The 23,034-nt window shown below is 38.5% G+C and overlaps 1 protein-coding gene across 3 annotated transcripts in view; it reads right to left on the bottom strand.

The window, feature by feature from the left end:
• Positions 1-15,219, bottom strand: part of tox2 (TOX high mobility group box family member 2) — a 127,757-nt gene extending 112,538 nt beyond the window's left edge. For all 3 annotated transcript variants that reach the window (XR_003935419.1, XM_030133940.1, XM_030133941.1), the window contains exon 1: positions 14,653-15,219. Coding sequence is in view for 2 of the 3 variants with exons in the window: in XM_030133940.1 (XP_029989800.1) it covers positions 14,653-14,745 (93 nt within the window). In the remaining variant the exon portion in view is untranslated. The remainder of the gene's footprint in view (positions 1-14,652) is intronic.
• Between the last annotated feature and the right edge of the window lie 7,815 nt (positions 15,220-23,034).

The following is a 23,034-nucleotide window of genomic DNA, read 5'->3' as shown; positions in this document are numbered from 1 at the left end:
AAAGTACACTCTCCTAAAGTCTCACGTTGTAAATGAATGCAAAACGTTGCTGGACATAACATGTATACTTCCACGTGCACGGCAGGGACAAGTGGTGACATACAGAGTTGTAGTTTTCTCTATCGACTGTGTGACTAACGTTAAAATAGCACCCGAAGAGGCTAAGTTGATTTGACAGGACACGTACAAGGAAAAGCTATTATAACGCCATGCCAGGCTGATTTTGTAAGAAAGACTCAGCCGGGCAGCTCGATCCATTTGCAGATCAGGCGACAGTGGATCAGAGGCGGCGGGATTTTTATAAGACTCCACAACAAACACAGAACAACCTAACAGCTCACATTTATGGCTCTGAATTTATCTGCTGGTTCCTATTTCTCTCGCTCCTTCTCTCTCTCATATAATACAAGTGTTAGAGCATTTTCACGCTGTTCTGACTGTGGTCAGAAATTGCTGTTTTTATTCAGCCTAAAAATACTTGAGGTAAAAAAAAATAAAAAAAAATATGACCGTTCCCCTGAATGTAAACAGTACAATTTCCAACAATTTCTAGCAGAACTCTGATTGTATGTTTTTCTGTGGCTTCATGAGGTCATTTGAAGAAGAGGAAGATCACTTTGTACTTTGTGAGAACCAAAACAACCTAACATGTCAATTACTATTTCTATTCATGCAGCTGAAAGGAAGGAAGTGATAACACGGTGGGTTTTCCATGAACTTAGTATTTATCAATCTCTATGGAAATAATGTTCATGTTTTGATCAAACTCATTTAAAAACTGTTTGTATCAGTCTTTGCAATAAAACATGACTAATATTTATTGTATATAATTTCATACTCTATCTTATAGTCTTTAAGTTTTCATCTGTTTACACTGTTAGCTAAAGCAGTACAACAAAAAATATTTGAATATTTTCATTTTGCTGAGTTAAGAACATAACACTGCACTACATAAAACAAAGTCAAATCATAGGCAGGACATTGCAGGTTATGTCTTTACATCTTCATCACATTTTTGTTTCATTGTCTTAGATCACTTATGTATTTGCTTCATCTAGTCTTTAACATCGCGTTCATCTTATGTGTGTTATAGCTTTTTGGCAGTTTCTGTTTTATTGAGTCTTTTATGAATCATTTTAAATCACAAATAACTATCTGTGCCCTTAATGGAAAGAAATAACAATCTGACAAAGAGCTGAAAGATGTGACCAAAACATTAAATCTTGATTTTATTTCAACATTACATGATTTTAATCAATTGTTTTCTGGCAAGGATCTGAAGTATGTCCTTGGTTAAATACAGGTGGGGGCATTTCTTGGCTGGGCTGTGTATTTTGTAATATGTAGATACAAATCATCTTTATAGATGAGATAACATATTAAAGTTGATTCACATTACACCCTGTCATATGAAATAAAATAAAAGCTAATAATTAATAAGTAAATTTTAAAAAATCCACTAGTTTGTAGTAGTTTGAACAGCGTTTTAAATAAAAAGAAGTACAACTGAAAAATACCATTAAAAAAACTCTATACTATCAGTCATAAATATATAAAGTAAATATCTATTGATACTATTCACTATGACTGGAGAAGCATATTCAAAGAAAATAGGTAGCGTCTTGAATTTTTGGCATTATTCCCAATTTACAGAAACCAAAACCTCAAATATATGAATTAATTCAGTATATTTCCTAGAGCTAATGTGACATACATGGTGGTAATTATTAAAATCTACTAAGTTCTTAATCCATTTTGGTTTATACATTACAATTTGTCCATACTGTCTTTGAGCTCTGTATTTATTTCAGATGTGTTTTATTTTCTTCAGATTAAAAGTATTGTAGGTGTACACTCTATCTCCTCAGGCAGAACGAAGTGGTTGTTAAAGTATACAGACGGACAGAGTTGAAGATTCACACACTAAACTGTAAACAGCCACCACGTGCAGTTTCGTATGTAGACCGGGGACCAACAACTGGGGTTTACATGTGACTATATATAAACATTATTACACAGTCTGTTTCTGCACCATAGCATCGTGGTTTCTGATACGGCACAGTCAGTAAAATGGCAGAGAAGCCAATTTAGAGTTTATAACTCAACCACACATCAATAATAGAAAAAAAAAATAGATTACAGTAAATCCATGGTTCAAAAGCTGCATACCTTTGAAATGTCAAAGGGGAAACCACAACAGATAACTCATCTCAAAACTCATTTCAACTGCACAATGCAAGCTGTATTACAAATATTCAACAGCCCACTGTTCCCCCCAGGTATTTTTCAGCAAAAACACTCTATACATTTTCATTTGAGATGAGAAGAAAGGAATGTACGTTTTACCTCTGGCAAGCAGCCAAACCAATTTAATTACATTCCAAATGGGCGCAATCTCTACATAGCAACCAGGCCGTGTTGTATTTCTCAAACTTCAACAACCTCCTTGACTTTCTCTGAGTAATTGAAATCTTCCACTCTTCCACCCTCATCATTATGCGAAGCAGCAGAAAGTACAACAAACCAAACCAAAAGAACAAGAAGATCTGGCTCTCAGAATGAGCCGCTTTAGCCAATTTGTAACTTCATCAGCACATCTTGATACAGTTTCTCAGAAGTCAATTAAAAGAATATTAGGTGCTGTATACCTAAAAAGAACCAATGCTATGATTTCTGCCAAAAAAAATAGTCATTACCAGTGACTGGTGTCAGCAAATCCTGTCAAACTCTGACGACAGGTCGCCGCTTTTCTGTTTGGATTCAATTTTCTAGCCCTGAGCCATGTCCAAAAACACAGAAACAATTCTTTTGAAGATGGAAAAAATCATTTGATACTTATCAGAATGCAAGACTTCAGGATCTAAAACATATCAAACCTTGAAAAAAACAGTATGTGGTGCCAAGTGGTAACATTTTAGTGAAATCAAGCATGCCATTTGTAGGACAGGAATAAATTATATACATGTTTCTCATTTTAAAATGTTTTCCATTTCTATCTTTTAATGGGATGACAAGTAAATTTCCTATTAACGTTTCAGTCCTTGATGAAACATCTAAAGATCTTTTAAAAAGCTTACTGGCAGATCATTTAAAGACACATTTTTGTCTTTTTTTTTCAACTGCAAGACTAACTATCATCTCAGAGAGGTCCTCCCATCTACTGGATGGCTAATTATGGGATGGCAGGCAAATAAATCATCCATCCAGACTGGCGCTAGTGTTGATGCCTGTGTACACTACAACCCAGAATTAGGTCCTGAGGTGACCAAAGTAGCAGGCATGGTATCAGTCTCAAGATGCCGTGTTTGTTTCAGGAAGTCCTAATAACTGGCTGTGATGTTTCAGACCTAAAAGAATGAATGTTCTGAAATGTCAGAAAGCCAAAAACCATCCTGTCAGTAGAGAAAAAAGAAGCACAAATACAGTACAGTGCTTTAAAAAGTGAGATCTACTAACTCTACTTACTAATTGTGTCCCTGTTTATGTACTCATACTCTCCTTTTTCTTGTTCTCTCTCCCTTCTCTCTGTCATTGAGTCTGTCTCAGCGCTCAGCCACATGCCAATGCCTTTATGTCAAAGATTAAGTGAAACCAGGAGTGCCAGCAATGCTGGGTTTGCTCTGTGAACATGCTCAGTTTCAGCTGCACTGACACACTTACACAACAGTCAACCTACAGAGGCCTAAAAATGACCCGTAGGAGACACTGTAGATCCACAATCAATAAGGAAAAGTCACACATCAATATTAATTTTTGTACAATACAGAACTGTACATCATTTTGCAAGTGGTGAAATAAGGTAAAAGCTGAAGGACAGATGACAAAAGAGTCCTGCACCAGTATATAAAAAAAAGGATTAAGACTTAAATAAATATGGGGAGGTGCACTTCCATAAGATAAAGTGTTCCTATTTGATGGTATTATATTGGCTCATCAGTGAAAATGATGAGGTAGCAAAGATGTGAATGCAAACACACTGACTCTAAATACATAGTCGCTGGAATTCCTGGAAAGTAAAGCGAAGCTACAATGAAAATATTATGAACAAAGCCCAAAAGTGCCAGAGGTGGTTTACGAGACTGAGGCAAAAAAGAGGCCTGGGGGGACTGTGGGTTTGTAGTGATAGGAGGGGAGTCACACACATATTTGGCTCAGAGCGGCACTAAGACAAATGGCACATGGCAGAGGACCAATCCTTAGTGGCCTAACAAGCTAACTTCCTGTGCAAAAGTAACTCGCACATGATCTATTGGCAAAATACACTTAATACATAACAAGTACCACTTGCATAAAACATTTTAGCCAAAAAGGATTTATCAGGATGTCACCCTGCAATGAGTCTATCTCGAAGATTTTCTTTTTTTTTTTTTTCAGCTAAAAGATGTGGGCTTGTGTAGTTACAGAAGGAAGGAACTAAATGTGTGAAACTAGTAAATGTGAGAAAAAAATAAATAAACGTTACTTATCTGACTCTAATCACCATCAGTTTCTCCACAGAACAAGATTCTGTTTTTGGTGGTAGCTCATAAATAAAATAAGTAATTATCTTACAGAACTGAATATAAGGTGCTCCATTACTGAGCATTTTGTGCCAAGTAAACACCTGGACAACCTGTACAGCTCCACTGCTCCACATTGTGGTACTGAACAACCTGGCTGTCTTTTAACTGAGGGGCAAGGACCTCAGCCCCAAAATAAAGCCAAAGTGGAGGTATCTTCAAGTTGTAATACCACTGATGGCCACCAGGGTTCACTCCAAAGAACACTGGCTCCAACAGACTCACAGTGGCACTCAAAAAAAAGTATATTTTTCCTAGGAACCATTCTGGTTGTACTCATTTAATTTGAAATCTCTTATAAATATTTCCATGGTTCATTTTTCAATTTTTCCTCCATTAATCCGACCTCAGGGCAAATTTTGCTGTCTGCTATATTTGGCTGTGATTGACAAGTCTGCAGGACAACTCATTTACTTGCAGAGTTGGAATTTCTGCCTTTCTTTTTACTTAATAAAACACTTTTTTATTAACTTTGCTACACAATGCTTGATGACGTTTATAGTTTTGAATTGCTTAGCTAGCATTTAGCATTAGCTCACTCATGACCCCTCACAGATGGCTCTGACCCCTTGCATTCTTGCAGCTCATCTCTTTTGTCCAAAAATGGTCACTTCTCACTCCAAAAAGCCAACTTGGCAGCCCCCAAATTTCAAGGGATAACATCTTTGTTCCTCCATCCACTAATTACCTCTGCCAAGGAGGTTATGTTTTTGCCGACGTTGGTTTGTCTGTCTGTCCGTCCGTGTGCAAGATAACTCAAAAAGTTATGGACAGATTTGGATGAAAATTTCAGGAAATGTTGATATTGGCACAAGGAACAAATGATTAAATTTTGGTGGTGATCGGGGGGGCACTGATTTGCCTTGGTGGAGGTCTGCGCTCTCTAAATGCTTTTGTAGTTATATACAGTATCTGATTCTAATGTCAACTGATAAATATCTTTACTACTGCAGATAGGGTCCTTTATCACTTTGTGTTGCCTAATTTGAAGTTGTGTCTTGGACATTGACAGCATTTTAAGAAGACAGTTATAATGTACCTTGAAGAATTATTTTGAATGTGTCATTTGTGAACAAATTTGTGCATGTGTGTTCATAATACTGACTGTTCACCACACCATTATTTCTGCAGGAAAAGCCAACAATGACCCATGTCACACTGACCAAGAAACAGGAGCACAGTCTATAGTCACACCACATTATCAGCAGCAATAAAATACAAATGGATAAATTAGGATTATAGGCTTCATGATGTTACATGAGAGAAAAAAATGGTAAGCATTCAAAGCAGCATATTGTATTTTTCTGGACTAATGAAAAAAACACGAACATTACAACTGAGGCTAAGACTATGGGAATTACTGATGATAGAATGAAATGATGTGACGAATAACCCAGGCTTATGGAGAGAGAGAGGGTCCACAGTGTCCACTATCACAGCTCAAGTGTCAGTTCAGTGTACAGGTTTCTCTGACATTAGAGATTAGGTCCATATGTAGGCGTGTGCTGTAGACTAGCATGTTACAGTGTGGCAGCTATTTATTTAAGTTATATGTTTACGATCCCAGTGGTGCCATCCATATTACAGAGAGAGCTGACTGAATTCTGACAGGTTAATTTAGCACCTTTTGTTTTGTTTTGTCAAAGATTATGTCCACATGAGTAAAGGACGAGGCAGTGAGAATATCACACTACTTGACAGATTTATTTAAAAAAAAAAAAAAAGTATTAACTTGAGATGAAGTGGTGAAATTTCTATCCTATTCCATTCTAAATGGTTCCACAGGTTCCATATATATTGCATAAGCCCATTGTGGTATATAATTTATTTTCCTGAATAAAAACGTGTCAGAATAAACCCCCTTTTATTTTACACAAAAACTGAACCTTGAAAATTATCAAAGAAGCTAATGCTGTGAAGATGATAAAAGTACTACTGTACTATAATCCAGTAATAAGTACAGCCTGTGGTTTGGGGCTGTTGCTGCACAGCATAAGAGCATTTCTGCGGTCTGTATTTGAACACACATCTGCTTGTATTTATTTAATGTTATACAAGTATGGTCATGCTTGCATCTGCATGTGTGAGTATGAGTCTACCTGTGTGAAAGTGTGTATATGTGTGTGTACTCAGTAGGCCAGTGGTCTCTGAGTGTGGACCTGAACCAGCCATCTCCAGTTCTGTTTGCACAGGACATGCCTCAGGAAGCTAAGACAACTGTTCATGTTTGCCCAGGCTTGTGAACCTCTCTTAATACACCCGACAGCTGCATTCTTTCACACCACAGACACTATGTTTATCAGTGTTTTTATACATTTATCCTATGGAATCTGTTGGATCACGCCACATTTCTGAGGAAACACCCATCAGAAGTAGAACAAGGGGATGATACTGCCAACAAAAAAAGAAATGCATGCCATGTTGCAAATCTGACAGGGAGATTTTTATGTAATCTCAAAGGTTATAACCCATACCAAATCAGCTGTTGGTCTATAAATTCATTCCTGAAAGAGGAATGATAAATGCTTTCTTGAATGAAAAGCTCATCCTGAATTTCCAGTCACTCATTTTAATGGCTCTTTTGGCTTAACCTTTTAACATTCACTCTTTTCATGAAAGCCGAAGAAAGGTACAGCCAATATGAATGTATTAGAGTTTGTTTGATGGGGAACATCTTCTATATTTGACACACAACCCAAAATACAACAGTGTAAGCCTGCGCAAGTGCAACCTGACCACACAAAGCCACTGAGGACCTAGTAGATGCTGAAAGGTTTTAAAAGGGAAAATGTGGGTAACTAACTTGCATTTAGACATTAGACAATGTTTCCGCCACGTGTCAACATTTGCACACCTGTCAAAAATGCCCAAAAACCGGCCTAAACGCCCCCCATCTATCCTCCTTCCTCTCCTTAGTGTTTCATTTCCTGCTCGCAGACGAAACCACAGCCTCGCAACAATTCAGAGCCTTTAAAGAGAAAAAAATAAATTAAAAAACGTGATAGTGAAACATAGCTGTAATATACCATTTGCAGAGAGAAGAAATGGAAAACAAATTGTTGGATGAACTGTGAGATCTTTGCAATGTGGTGGTGTGAAAGCGAGATGATGAGCTCCGTCTGTGCTTATTTGAAATGTTGATATGGATTTCTTGTACAATGATTACGCTAATTTATGTACCAAAGCTTTTTTTTTTTTCCCTTTTACACAAATCTGTCAAGGCCAATAACTGCACTTGTAATCTCCAGCATCTAGAAGAATCACTTTGTGGTCTATTTGTTTATGAATGAAATGAAGCAATTATCCAAATGAAGATCAGCTTTCTTGTTGGGGGAATTGCAGCATATCAACACAACAAAAATGTTTTGTCTTTTGTTGCATTCAGCTTGGCATGCTGATACCTTATTTGTAAAACAACAGGAACAACAAAAAATCATACTGTATGATAATTAAGGACACGCAGAGCACAACAGAGATGCTGAAACTGCTGCAAAAAAAAAAAAAAAAAAAACTGATCTGCGCACTTCCTGACCTACAGTCTAAACCACATGCATGTGGATGATGCTAAATGTCAGCAACAACAATAAGTTTGGTCGTTACCCTTGGTGAACCATAGATATAAAGTTGCATAACAGAAGGTCACAGCCGTCTGAATATTAATATTGACTTTGGCTTACGAATAACAGCACAACTTTCAGATATACTGTCTAGCTGCTGTGTATGCTACCATACTTATCTTCACTGACGCATGTTTCACAGTAGTTCTTTTTTTTTTTTATTTCTATATTAACATTATAAAAACATCATGGCTATGTTGTGTAGATACCAAAGCAGCATATTACTGAAGCAGCCACATTTTTTTTCCCTTATTTGTGCACTGATAGAAAAAAATAATAATAATCTGCTTTGAAGTGCTACTGTAGCACAGTGAAACACAATCAGCCTTCCCTCCTCATCACCAAGCAGAGCACAGACCAGAACTTAGAAATGGTTAAATAAATCACATGAAGCAGATGCCTCTCTCTCTCTGCCTCTTAGACACACACACACACCCACACACAAGCTCAAACACACATTCTTTAGTGAAATCTATCAATCAGCATTTCATGCAGTTTGGGTTTGAACCACACCAAATGCACTAAAACAATAAACGTCTGTCTTTCAAGTCGCTATCTGGACTGGAACACATCTGGTGGCAAGGCTCATTTTGGTTTCCACATCGTTGAATGACATTACAGACTCAATGGCGAGCTGAAAAATAAAGCACCCCTAAAAATCTCTCTTCATTTTCCCTCCATCTACAGCCCCCTTCGCTCTCTTTCTGTCTTCTGCAGACATACACAACCCAAATCTGCTTACCCCTCCCCACACTAACCAGCTAACCTCTCAAATGCTATTCCACCACCACCACCTCATCCCCCAACCAATCAAGAAGTGAATATAAAACAGTACAAGGAAACTGGGCTGTGAGGAAGGGGGAGGGTGTGTGTGAGTGTGTGTGTGTGTGTGTGGGGGGGGGGCAGACAGACAGACAGACAGACAAGAGGGGAGGGAGAGAGAGAAAAAGGGAGGCAGCCAGTCAAAGCTTTTGCTACTGAGAAACCCGTGAAGTCCAGAGGTGAAGACAGTTTAAAACACTTACACAATGAGCTCCTTTACACATAACAGTGTGTGTGTGTGTGTGTGTGTGTGTGTGTATGTGTGTGTGGGGGTGAAACATGCATCCAGCATCCAGCTGAAGAGCCAGGAGTCAAGCTTGACTGTAGTATTTAGGTTTCAAGGGGCAGTGACAATAATTAGGGTTAATGTGATTTAATGAGGGGCACGAGTTTGGCAGGGGCTTTAGCTGCTGCTTCGATTCGCAATCAACGTCAAAATCACAATTACTGTGACATCTGTTGACGTGGCTGCATTTTGCATTAGGTACAGTTTGCCATTTGGCTCACCTTACCTGAAAGACCTCCTATTATTCTTATTCTAAAACAGGCCTAAAAATTGTTTTGTCTTTTTGTTTTTTTCCGATAAACCGAATACCTTAATAAACTGTCGATAGACTGCAGTGTGATAGCTGTATAGAAATAAGTTGGACAGCGGCAGTATATCACAATGCATATTGGGAAGAAGAGTTTTTAAAAATGCACTGTCATGACTGGATTCTTGGCTGTTAATATAATCAATCATCGACATAAATAGCCTGTTTCTACGGACCTAGGTGATTAAGTAGCTAACCAGGCAGGATAAACTATACTATCTATTTTCAGCTACACATGACTTATGACCCTCTTAACACCTCTAGTAGCTCTGAGTCATGTCTGGTCTAGATTATAAAGCACAGAGCAAGGCAATAGGAGTGCTGCAGAGTCTGGTTGAGGCTTTGTCACCTTCACTGTCCTGTAGGTTAAACTGGAGTGCATGGTGGTAAATCCCTGTTATGGACAGTACTTTATTCCCTTGTCTGTTGTCTAAACAATTGATTGCTGCCCTGAAATACCTCATGAAATCCTATGTACTGTAGGTATAAACCACACCACCACAGATGCAGCGATGCCACTATGTGTTGTTGTTGTTAATATGTTCTAACAAAATGTATGATCAGACTTAAAGGGAAGGGAAAGTTTCATTTTGGAATGAAACAATCTATGAAATTCTACTGAAAAACGTGCCTTGCATACTTCCTGTGTCGCTTATTTCTTGTGTTTAAGAAACTGTTCTGAAAAAATTCTTCAGAAATACAGTTTTTTGTCTACTGTATGCTTTCACAAAGAACACAGTCCAAGCCTCATTGCTCCTGAGAATAACACTGTAGCTACTTATCATTAACTCAAAGACACAATCAGCCCCAGGCGATCCGGCTTCCCTCCATAACCTTTTGACATTGCTGCTGGGAAGGTAAATGAGAGAAGAAGTTAGACATAGAGAGGGGGAGAGACAGACAGACTTGATTATGGATAGTGCCAGGAAGTGGTTAGACCGAAAAGAAATTCTCACAAAAACACAAAAATAATAATGTTCATTCCATGAATGCTTATTATGTTTTGTATTTGTTCTGAGTTAACAGACTGGAACTGTATTAAAACAATAAACTTGCCACTTTGAGCACTCCCGGTTTCAGCTGCTTAAACTGTGCTTTTCCCTCTGGTGTGCATGTGAGCCACGCATGGGTTAACATCTTCCCAGTGAGAACTGTTGGGATATTGCAACTCGGACTGGCCAGTCAGCAGAATGTTATGAATGGGCACAATGAAAAACCCCAAGTCCACGCTGTCGACCCAAGAATGCTTGCCTCCATGTAATTAACTTCTCTCTGTGTACAGAATGAGGTACTGCTGGAATAACTCGTCTTTTTCTGTTTCTATTACGGTCATGTTTTGAAGAGAGAGGCCTAAAAAAAATTCTTAGAATTCAACACAGAAAATATTTAAGCTTGTCCATGCTTTGAAGTATCCCGTGACTAATACAATGATTTGGATAGTGGTGAAAATGGAACAACCACTTGAAAAAGGGTTGGTACGTGCTCTGCAAAAACTGGCCTCGATGCACTATGAGTGGACAAATGTCAGCCGCTTTTTTAGATATGTACACAGTAAGACATGTTGGAAACCCTGGATCAGTGCATAAACAAGTGTAATCTAGTTAAAATATATTTTATACATCTTGCTTTGAATAAAAAAACACACACTGCTTTCAAATTCTGATTTAACTTCTCTATGCATTAGACAAACTGCATATCAGTATCACATTCCGTCTGCAGTGTGGTGAAAATGGCTTTAGTGTATATAAATAACATACAGTAACTTGGACCGAACTGCAACTATGTAAAGAATAACATCTGCAAACCATTGGATTATAAAGCTACAGTATAACTACAGTATAATTACACGAGAGCCTCTCTCTTGGGCACAGTGCTGTTAGAGGGAAGAGGGATGAGGAGAAAGTGGAACAGCTACAGTAATCTATCCAACTTCATTTCACCGGAGTGATTCTGCCTGGGGGTATGCACAAGTCATAATGCATTTGACAAATAGTCTCCCGCTAAAACAGGCATTTGCGAAGAAGTGGCCTTCAGCGCTGGTATACACAGCTGAGAGTATGCTGAACAAACAAGCCTCCCACTCAACCAGGGAAAGATACGGAGAGGCTTCAAAAAGATTAGGAGAAATCTTGGGCGAAAAAGTAAAGATGACTCACGGTGATTGTGCAAGTGCAGGACAATGTAAGTTGGATGGAGTTGAGAAGAGCAACAGAGCCGTGGGGTTTATACCAAAATACAAATCAATGCTTTTCTCATGTGTTGTTCTTTGCATTGTTCTGAAAGACGGTTGTACAGTTAGTTTTATCCAAGAATTTACAATGAACATGAAAATTGGTACAATGGCACTTCCACTGTATGTTGCATAATCTCATAATCTCATTATGACTTGTCAAATATTTCATATAAAATATAAATGAACATAAAGCTCATTAGATCCAACCACTCCCTGATGCGTTTATCTTACAAATGTCGGACTGTTACATGTTCAGTGTTTAATGTCAAATTGCAACTGCCTAAATTCAAAGGTCAAGCGCATGCACAGACACATAGTATTGACATATCTTGTCAGCGTAATCCATATTCTGAGCATGCATCAATCAATCATCAGCCTGAATGTAGCTGATCAGCTCAAACCAGTTTCATCTTACGCATTCTTTACGTTCCTCATTTATTAACCCTTTCAGACAGCAAACAATGCTTCCAGGTGCATGCACGTGTATAGAACAGCAGTCATTTTTCACAAACCGTCCTTCTCAGAAATAGATGGGTTTGAGTTTGCGCCACCCGAACAGGAAGTGAGGGGCTTTTATATAAATATATAAATGGACTGGCCCACTTAGTAAAATACTCACTTCCTGATTAATGTGTTTTTACAGTACAGTAATGTAAAATCACACAAGTATGTTTCTCACAAGCTATTTATACACCCCGGCTGCTTTAAGTGTAAATTATGATGAACCGACACTCTTCAGGAGGCCTCGATTGTGAGATGTGAGACATTTGAACCATTATATGTTCACACACAGAAGCTTAATATATGCAATAAATATGAACTCTATTAATGTCCAAACCACAAGTGTAGGTTACAAAAAATCCCTTTAAAACTGTAACAACAATTACTTATGACTGCATCATGACCAAAAAGAAAAATCCATCTCTTTTCTCATCCTTTTTTTTTTCTTGGGTGTTTGTTGTAAACACCTGCAGGCAAAGCAGTAGTGTGTCACCGCAAACACAGAGCTACTCCAGGGGGTCAACCCTTACATGGAACCTCATCCAGCTCCTGAAATGAGACTGCCATAAAGATGAACTATAGCCAAAATGTCATATAAAGCCCCTGCCTCATTACTCACCAGTTATGTGTGGTAGCAGCAGTGCAGTGCAGATAATGTGTCGCTTTACATCTTAGTCAAAAGCTGTTACTTTTAGTAATAGCAGCGTTCTATGATTCTGTCCTTGAAACCCAAACCTGTGCCTTACCTGGGCCGACAACTTGCATGCTCACTCAATCATGATAACTAGTGCAGTTCACTGTGTTAACACAAGACTTCAGCTCTCATTGAAATCTTAAATATACATCTACAGCTACCGCGTGTGTGTTTGTGTGCTGGATTTACCCACATACAAGAGCACGCACGAGCACGCAAGGGCGTAACATGACCACAAAGCAAGATTACAAAAGCCATTCAAGGTGACAACATGTAGCTAGTTTTCACCTTATTAATAGGTTCATTTAAAGTATGGTGTCTAAATAAAGGGTCTGTTAATGTTGTATTGAGAGCATATGGTTAAAAAGGCAATTAGGAGAAATGCTCAGACGTGCAGGGTTGATGCTTGAGTAGGTTAGGGGCTGGTTGATATACTTATTTCATGTAAGTTAAACGTCCCTGTAAGAGACTGTGTGTTTTGTTGGTGTATACATCCAAGTGACTGTGTGTATGAACAGAGGAGATTAACAATTCAAATATTGTACAGTGCTATAATGTTTCACTTTGTCATCAGCAAATGTTAGCTGCCTGCTGGCATCCCTCCAGGTGCTAAGGCAAGCAAACCTGCATGTGAATGGCTGGGAGTATGTAACTGTAATGATTTCTTCTCCCTAAACCGTGGAGCTACTGATATACTGTGTCAAAGTTTGATGTTGACCAAAGGGGCGGGGGGTTAGATGTGTCTTGGAACTATTGGGCAAAGTTTGTTTAAATGTAAAAACCTTTATCACCAGAAAGCAGAGAGTCAGCACTGTAGTTGGCCAAACAGTATAGCACATGGAAAGAGGGGAGCAGTAAAAAGTGACCTCTTTAGAGTGAAGCCCTATGACATTCAGTAAAAAGGAAACAATATACTATAGAGAAATCCAAATAGGTGCCAGCTAAAGGCACACTTTAATTAATGATTTCAATCAAATTCTATGCAGACTGGGTAATATAGGGCTATATAATACCTCCGAGCTTCCCCAGTAGCCCTGGCTCATTATGCTGCCCCTACATTAAGATGCAATCTTCATATTGTTGATTAGACTAATTGTGCATTGACCCATGTGGGAACCTGTGTGAAGCAGATAAAACTATTTTACTTTGCTGTCAGGTCTGCTGAATGCTGGTTAGAAATTAAACGGAGCCGTTTGCATGCATGCATGCATGCATACATGTACATGCACTTTGTTGAGAGCAAGCATTGTAGGTTTGTGCGTTTGGAAGAGAAGAGTGTTGCGCTCCAACTCTGTCTGGAGATGCACTACATCAGTCACACAGATTATCCATATAAAAACAATTTAAAAAAAAACCCGCATGAGATAAGAACAGGTGCTGTGTATTTTTTCTGCAGTTTGCAAATGTCTGCAAAAAAAAAAAAAAAAGATTCAACAAAGTTCAGTGAGAATGCAGCTTGTAGAAGGATTTCACTTATATATCCCAGGGGAAGTAAAAGTGCAGCACTTCTCACTAATGGTCCAAGTATCACCTCTTATCCATGAGTCTTATGTGCAGGTAAATGGAACCTACAGTCGCCAAAGGGCTGCGCATCTCTCTGACTATACTCGTAAAAGTAAAGAGGATTGTTTACCTTGTTGGAGTGGTAATAGTCCAAACTGGAGTCGGTCGGTAACGTACATGAACCCACGCTTGAAGGGGGAGCAGGATAAAATCTGACGTCCATCTCAGAGTCCGCAAGACTGACGGCATGAACGCGTAGCTCCGAAAAACCTGCGCGACTTCTCTCACTCCCTCTTTCACTCGAACACACTATCTCTCTCTCTCTCTCTCGCTCTTTCTTTTTTCCTTCTTGTGTATTAAAACGAACAAAAGTAGAAGAAGCAAAAGAAGACCAGGACCGGGTGGATCACTTCTTACATTCGTCCTACACTTACTTGTTCGGCTCTACGTGGGCATTCGGTGATGCTCTGATTTCACATCCCTTTACGCGCAATAAAGTTCACTTGGAGACCAGGGGGGAAAAACAGAGGGGAGCTGCTGGATTCAGAGTATGTTCAGGGAAATAAGTAGGGAAAAAGCGCTCCTTGGAGTTGCCAAGTCGCAGGTAAAAGATGCAGAAGTGATGTGGTCGTCGTTTTCTCCCAAAACGCCTGTGCTCTCTCTCCGTTCCTGGTTTCCAGACGCGCTGTAGCTTTGTCATGTGGGAGCGCTCGTATCCATCCATCCCTGCGCCCCTGTCCCGGCGGCTACTAGGCTGCGACCTCTACCGGTGGCAGCAGGAAACGGACCCGAGGAGGAGACCCGGTCCGTCCAGACTGGAGACGCGGTACCGGTCAGTTGGCGGGGCAGGGACGGACTTTGAGCATCAATAAATGATCTCAAAATCAGCTTTAAGAACCAGAGGACGCACAAAAAGGATGTGATTTAAGACTTGCCTAGTATCTATGTAAGTGGACTATTAAATGGTCAAACTGACTCCTGGGCTCTGAGCTTCACACACTATCATAATTTTAAAAGTTTATTATTTTTGTCTTTACATCAGGGGTGTCAAACTCATTTTAGTTCAGGGGCCACATTGAGCCACATTTGATCTGCAGTGGGCCGAACCAGTAAAATAATAACATAATAATACAAAATAATGTCAACTCCAAACTTTTCTCTGTATTTTACAGTAAAAAAAAAAAGAAGTCAAATTAAACAATGAAAATGTTTACATGTACAAACTGTCCTTTCAAACAATGTGAATAACTTGAACCACCTGAAAAAATAAGTGTAATTTTAACAATATTCTGCCTCAGTTTATCATTTCCACCTGTTCATTATAACTTACAGATCACAGTGGATCTACAAACACACAGAACATTTAGTATCAGGCAGAATATTGTTAAAATTGCCCTTATTTTTCCTTAAGACATTTCAGGTTCTTCACATTTGTTCAGATTATTCATATTTTTTTTATTTTGTTTTAGTGTAAATATATGAAAATATTTACATTTACAAAGGGGAAAATTTGGACTTGTGAGTATTTATAGATTATTATGATAGTATTTGACTGGTCTGACCTACTGGAGGTTGAATTGGTTTGAATGTGGAACCCGAACTAAAAGGATTGTTAATTTCTTAATATCTATTTTTACATTTCACTAATTCATCCCAAGGGCCAGACTGGATCCTTTGGCGGGCCGGATTTGGCCCCTGGGCCACATGTTTGACACCTGTGCTTTACATAGACCAGTGAAGCTACACCACTGCATTCTGATGTGCTGAAGTTAACAGGCTACTATTCAAGACACAGTTCCAGCTATGTTCATGAAAATATCAGGTAATAAACATAATCTAAGCCATTTATCATCCTCATGATAAAATAATCTGATAAATAGTTGACTGTGTTTGACATTATGTCAATCATTGAGATTATGTTCAACAAACACATGTAGTCGATATAATATCCCATTACAATACAACATAAAAAAAATCACATAAAATAATGTAGCAAATGGTAACGTAAGATAATAAACCATCACATTACTTGACACGATGCCTAAAAATCTAAGACCTTTCCATATGATGCAAATTTAAACTTAGAGTTTCAATATTTTATCCAAAGTAAACGTAATACTAGTCTTGACTCAGTTCCAGCTATGTTCATTAAAATGTGTCAGGTAATAAAATAATCTAAATATTTTCATTTGATTGATCATCCTCATGATAAAATAATCTGATGAATAGTTGATCGTGTTTCACATTATGTCAGTCATTAAGGCTATGTTCAATGAACATGTGTATATAACATCACATTATAGTACATTAAAAATCATAAAATAATGTAGCAAATTGTAATGTATCATTATATAACATCATATTACATAACACAAAGCCTAAAAATCTAAAGCCTTTTCATCTGATGCAAATTGAGTTTCAATATTTTTTCCAAAGTAAACACCACTTTTGTTATAAACTAAGGATGTTAACAGTCAACAACAGGTGACAAATTAAAGGAAAAGCATGATGGAATGATCTCTTCCAGGATGATGATGATGGTTCCATCCAACAGATCTGAGCAGTCACTGAATGATTTGATGAAGGGACGGCAAAATTCTACGCTGATACCAACACCAGTGTTAAAAGTGTTAAACATAACAATTTGGCCAATACCTGCTTCCGGTACTAATGTTCTTTTCCAGCTTTTTATTATTTCTTATTATTTTTAACTTTTTTTTTTTTTTAATTGTAATCTGTTACCCCTTTTTTCCCACAGAAATAAAGACAAGCCATAGACAAAAATATTATTATTTAGACAGATAAAAATATTCATATAGGATATCAGTATTTATCACGATAAATGCAAATTATTGCTTTATTACATAAAAGCTGATTTCTGGTCCTGAGTGAAAGTTGAAGAAATCAGACAGACTGAGTTATTTGAAGTTTTAAACTTTTACAAATTTAGAAGTAAAACCTTGAAAAAAAAATTTAAAAGCAAAAAAAGTTGTATTTTATAATTATGATTTTGTATTAAATAAAGAACAAACTGTAATTTACAAAACCCTTAAGTCCAAAATTATGATAATTATTTCACTATAAAATTATATTGTGTAGCTTTTGATCCCAAGTGGGAAAAAAGTTGTATCTTGATAATTATGGTTACGATTTGATAAATATAATTACTTAAATGTTTTGATAAGTACAAATTCAATCAATAACAGTTATGAAACAAATTTTCAAAGTAAAGTTTGTAATATTTCAGGCATGTGTCTGTAAACAGAACAGATATCCATTTCATGTGTCTTGGCCTTTTTAGGATGTAGTTGCAGCTCAAAGGTTGTTGTACTTTGTAAAATTGTATCAATCATACATAAGTAGGGTACACAAAAAATAGGGCAGGTGTGGTGGCGGAGTGGTTAGCACTTCCGCCTGACATAAAAAAGAATTCTTTGTGTTGAGTTTATCTGTTCTCTCCGCACCATGCAGGTTTGCTCCAGTTTCTCCCGCCACTAAAAACAGGTACATATAGGTTAATGTTCCTGCCCCTGACCACGGTGCTGATGAAGGTCTGGAGTTGGTTTCTGAGTGCCTTCAATGACAGCTCACTGCTTCTAATGTGTGACATGTGCTAATGCTAATGGTAGGTGCTGTGTGTGTACTAGGATGAGTAAAATACAGACACCAAATTTCCCTACGGGGGTAATAAAACAAGTTAACCTTTAACCTTTAAATGCCTTCACTTTAGTGTCTCCTGATCTCAAACCAGTAGAAGACCCATTGCAGATGTAGGACCAAGGTGATACTCCGGACTCCCCAACACCATTATCAAAACCTGTGGTGCTGCTCCTCGGCACAGAAATGTTATCACTCAAAAATCTTTCACCAATAAAAACTGTAAAACTGAGCATCAAAGTCAAAGTAATAAGTGAATAAATTGGAATTATTGAAAATCAAGAAAACTAACAAATCTAAGAGGGAGCAGGATCTCCACTTTAGAAGCTTAATATTAGCCATTAGCTGCTGTTGGTGGCAACTTCTGCTGATACAATAATTTGTAAAATGGCCTATCAGCAATGACTAATCAGTCTACAGCAAATGAGGGAATATATTTTAAAAGACTGATGTTCATCTCCCAGTAGAGTTTAGAGACTTGGAGAATCAATACAAAAGTTGGCAGAAGTTGCTCTGGCGTCAGATGGTTGTCCAACATCTCACTAAGACACAATTTTTCCTTTAATTTGGCACCAAACAATCTTTGTATGAATGGAAGCTTTGATTCAAACAATCATAGGCCAATAAAAGCAACAACACAAAAGCATCTTCCCAGTTGCTCCACTTAAATGACTGACATGAAGCCTTTTAAACTCTGGCAAGTGACTGTTTTTGGTCATTTCAGCAAATATTAAATATTGGGCCAATCCTGTTCCTTAGTGAGATCAAGAAGCATGGTGGTTTTTATAACACTATGCATTGATTCAGAGAAATTTTATCCACATTGTGAAGCTGTAAATAGTGAATGTGAGTGATTTTGGCCAGTTTATGACCTGATAAGTGTTATTTTATTGCATGTGTTTACTTTTTAGCAAGTGCTGCTCGGTTGTTTATGGCAAGAGGAGGGAGACTGTCGTCACGCCAACTGATGAGGAAGTAGATGACAATGTCCAATAACATGCTAAGGTTCAATTTTGCATTTCAGACTATTTCAATGAGTGCCCTCTAAAGGGTTAAGCCATACAGTTCACTCTCAGCTCTGACTCATGGCAGTTTCTTTTTCCAGTACATTATAACCTAAAGCTATTCCAGAGATTTGCTCTCTTTCTCCTGTGATAATTTTTGATTTCATTTTGATGCATGTCTGCGAGTCAGGAGGTGTCTGAATACACACTGAGAGCAGACTCACTTGTCAGGGTCACTGAGATAATGTACGTTGTTGCCTTGCTACAAACTTGACCCTCGTAGACCCACGAGCTGCGCACACAAACACACACCTGGACGAAAACATACTCACACAGCGGTCAACACAACAGGATATAAACACAGAACAATGTCTTCAAATAAAGACAGAGAGGGAAATAACATCACTCCCAGCCCTTTGTATCACACTGTTTTTACAAATAGGGTGGAGTGGTGTTATGTACTCTCTCGCGTACGTAGGAAAGTGTCTCTTGTGTGTTTTAGCAAGTCAGAGCTACATGTTGCAGTGCTAACAGTGTGTGTATTTTTGGTCATTTTGTGCTCTCAGTGCACGTGTGGGAGTTCTTTTTTTTTTTTTTTTTTTTTTTTTGCGGTGTGTTTGTGTTAACCAAGCTGCCATTGTCATCCCAGTGGGTAACTTGTTGGCCCCCTCAGGACTGGGCCTATGTCAGTGTAGCTATTACCCAGCATGGTGGCTCCGGCCCTAGGGTGTGAGCCCGCTTTAATACCAGGCACAGATGGGTCACACCATGGGCTTACTGTGGCAGTCTGCCATCAGCTGCCAGCTCAGGCTGTTCGGACTCCAAGCTCATAAGGTTAACTGTCACAAGGATACTGATTTCTTCTCTTTCTGTACCTGAGTGTCACTGTCTGTCTGATTCTTCTCTGCCAGTCATCCGTGCCTCTAACATTCTCTCTTGGTCTTACTACTCCACTCTGACATTCAGTCACTCTTACAGCAGGAAATGTAGTAGAAAACAATATCTGGCATAAGTGGGAGCCACGGCACAGGAATGTGTGTAGCTTTTGTGCTGAAGGCCTGTGTAACACTAGTCATTGGCCTGACAGGGAGTCAGTTACAGACAAGAGAATAAAAAATGGGGTGAAAGAAATTTGGAAAATGGAAAAAAAAGACATGACACGAAGACGGTAGAGACTGAGAATGAGGGCGAGAGCTAAAGGAAACAGAGACTCATGCTGGTGGGACATATAAAGAAATAAAGGAGAGGCACCACAAAATTGCACTAATCATAAAGATGAGTAACATTCAAGAAGAATTTTCCAGGATGCAAGTTATTAACTGCTTTAAATACCTTCATCCACTCAGACCAATTAGCTGAACAAACACTTTTTATTACCTTAGTAAGAGTTTCTGCTAGCAACAGGAAATGAGATGAAATAAAAAATAATACTTTCCATTAAGGGTTACAACCCTGTCAGTACTTAGATGATGTCAGCAGTCCTGACTTCATCGGAGCCCGAGTGATTCTTTACTTTTACAGGATGATGGAACTGGGAGAATCCAAACTGAGCCAGGTGGGTGGAGGAGGTCTAATGGACACATTCATAGGACTGGACAGATCAGTTGACTTAGGGCAGACAGCCCAGACACTGGAAGACTTGCAGACCAGTCTAGACAACTCACATAGAAGATCTGAAGTCTAGATCCAGGAGAAGAGACTCATCAGGAGGAGGAACTGCACACCGGAGAGCCAGAGGGCGGAGTGTATCTGGCATACAGCCCTGAAAATGGACTCCTTTGGGGGACGTCAGTGAGACCCCTTTAGAGGGCAGCTGGGAGGTCATGGCATATGTGGATTCTCTTTGGAGGGCAGCCAGGAAGCTGGCAGTGAAGGCAGAACACTTCTGGGCACCAGTGACAATGGAGAGCAACCAGAAGAGAAGAAACCTCCCAGGAGGAAATCCAGGTGGGTGGTGACAAGCAACTGATGACAGCGTTGTCAGGTAGGTCAGTGGTTTAGAAACAATGCTGATGGACTTGAAGAGGTCTGTGGTAGTTGCCAGTTTCAGTATTAGAAATTGACTGTTGGTGGGTGAGAAGAGCCAACCCAGGAATAGCTGTGTTGGTGGGAGACACAGGCAACACAGAAATACGAAAGAACAGGAACTGGTAGAGGAAAAAGCAGAGGCAGGTACTACCTCAGTGGTGTGGGGGGAGGCCGGATGAGTGTCATGGAGCTGCAGGTGAGCGACTGAAGAGGTAGAAGACATTCTGGAGGGGAAAAAGGCAACCCTGGAGTGGAGTGATCAAAAAGAGTAGAGGAAAACTACAGTCTAAACACTGAAAAAACCCAATTAAACAGGCAGGAGAAGGATTACTGATACATTCTTTCTTTATTTGTTTTTTTTCCTCATTATTTTCCTTCTTATGTTAGTATAACCAGTACTTAATAAAGAAACTCTTCAAAAGACATTTGCTATTTCTCCCTTTTCTCAATTGTCTTTATTAATATAAGCGACATTGAACAATATAGTTCCTCAGTGAAGAAAGTAGTTATCTTCCAAACTGAAGTTGGTTTGTAATTAGATTAGATTAGATTAGATTAGATTAGATTAGACTTTATTGATCCCATAACTGGGGAAATTCAATGGTCAAGGCAGCAACAGAATAAAGTGCAAGAAAAAGTGAGCATGCATAAAGACAGTGCAAAAAACAATATACAAGTGGTGCCAGGCACAGCAAACCCCGCCCCTCAGACATATTCCGCCCATTACAAGTAAATGGGACAATTTTTAAAAAAAATCATAAAAAATTTGAACTTTGACCTACCTTTCCCAAAATGGAATGACATCTATTCTAGGTCACTGGCAATCTATAAACCCAATTTGGTATGAATTGAACCAATAGTTTTGCTGCTAAAGTGTTAACAAACACAGAAACAAAGAAACAAACTGAACCAAAAACAATACCCTTTGCCTCCCCTGTGGGGGGCGGGGTAATAATCATAATAGTAATAAATAATACTGTAATAAAACTGTATACTGTACTACAATACACTATGCTAATTATACTATAATTGTGAGTTTCTAAATTGTTAATAGTTGTAATATTATTAGCTAGACTTAATGCTTCATTTACCAAAAAATGTGAAAACCAGTGGAGCAGAATTTGTAAGAATGCTTTTTCCAATGTGTGTATATATTATGTACCCATGTCTCAATACGTATGGCTCAATAAAAATGATAATATTAAGAGTTATCAGGCTAATTGTCATCCCTTCACTCACACTACTACAGTAAATCACCTGTAATTAGATTAAAATTCTCTAGCAAAGTGAATGATGCTGATGAAATAAGTTGAATATTGCATGCATGTATTATTACACATGTACAGTTTTGGTTAAAATGGTAGAAAATGATTAAAAGAGAGAGGAGGAACTTGCTGTGCTTTCATTTGGTATTTTTAAGTGCCTTCTTCCTCCTCTACAGACAATACACATTATCCTACTCTCTCATCTGTAACAAATAAGCAAGTGTTATGCAAGTGTTATTTAATGTCACTATAATAAGACCTTCAGTTCCCTACCAGTTATGGGAAGTGAAGCCGTCAAGGTGCAGTTTCATCAGACAGTGCCTTGTTGTTGGTCATTTTGTGTAAAATATTCATGCTTATTCTTTTGTTAAACAGTACAAAGCTTTCAGGTTCAGAAATTTTCTTATGTAGGTCAAGTTCTTTCTTTTTAATATATGAGCAGCTCAAGGTTCATTTTCATATTGTCCCACCACTTGTTTTCCTTTCAACCCAAAATTTTTTGAGCCCTAAATGTTGCTACCGTTCTCTGTGATTGAATTTGGCACTAGTCTAAATGTT

Source organism: Sphaeramia orbicularis, chromosome 5, assembly GCF_902148855.1.
Source record: "Sphaeramia orbicularis chromosome 5, fSphaOr1.1, whole genome shotgun sequence".
In the NCBI taxonomy this organism is placed as follows: domain Eukaryota; kingdom Metazoa; phylum Chordata; class Actinopteri; order Kurtiformes; family Apogonidae; genus Sphaeramia; species Sphaeramia orbicularis.
Note: the sequence above shows the minus strand (reverse complement) of the source record. Positions and strands in the feature narration are given on the sequence as shown.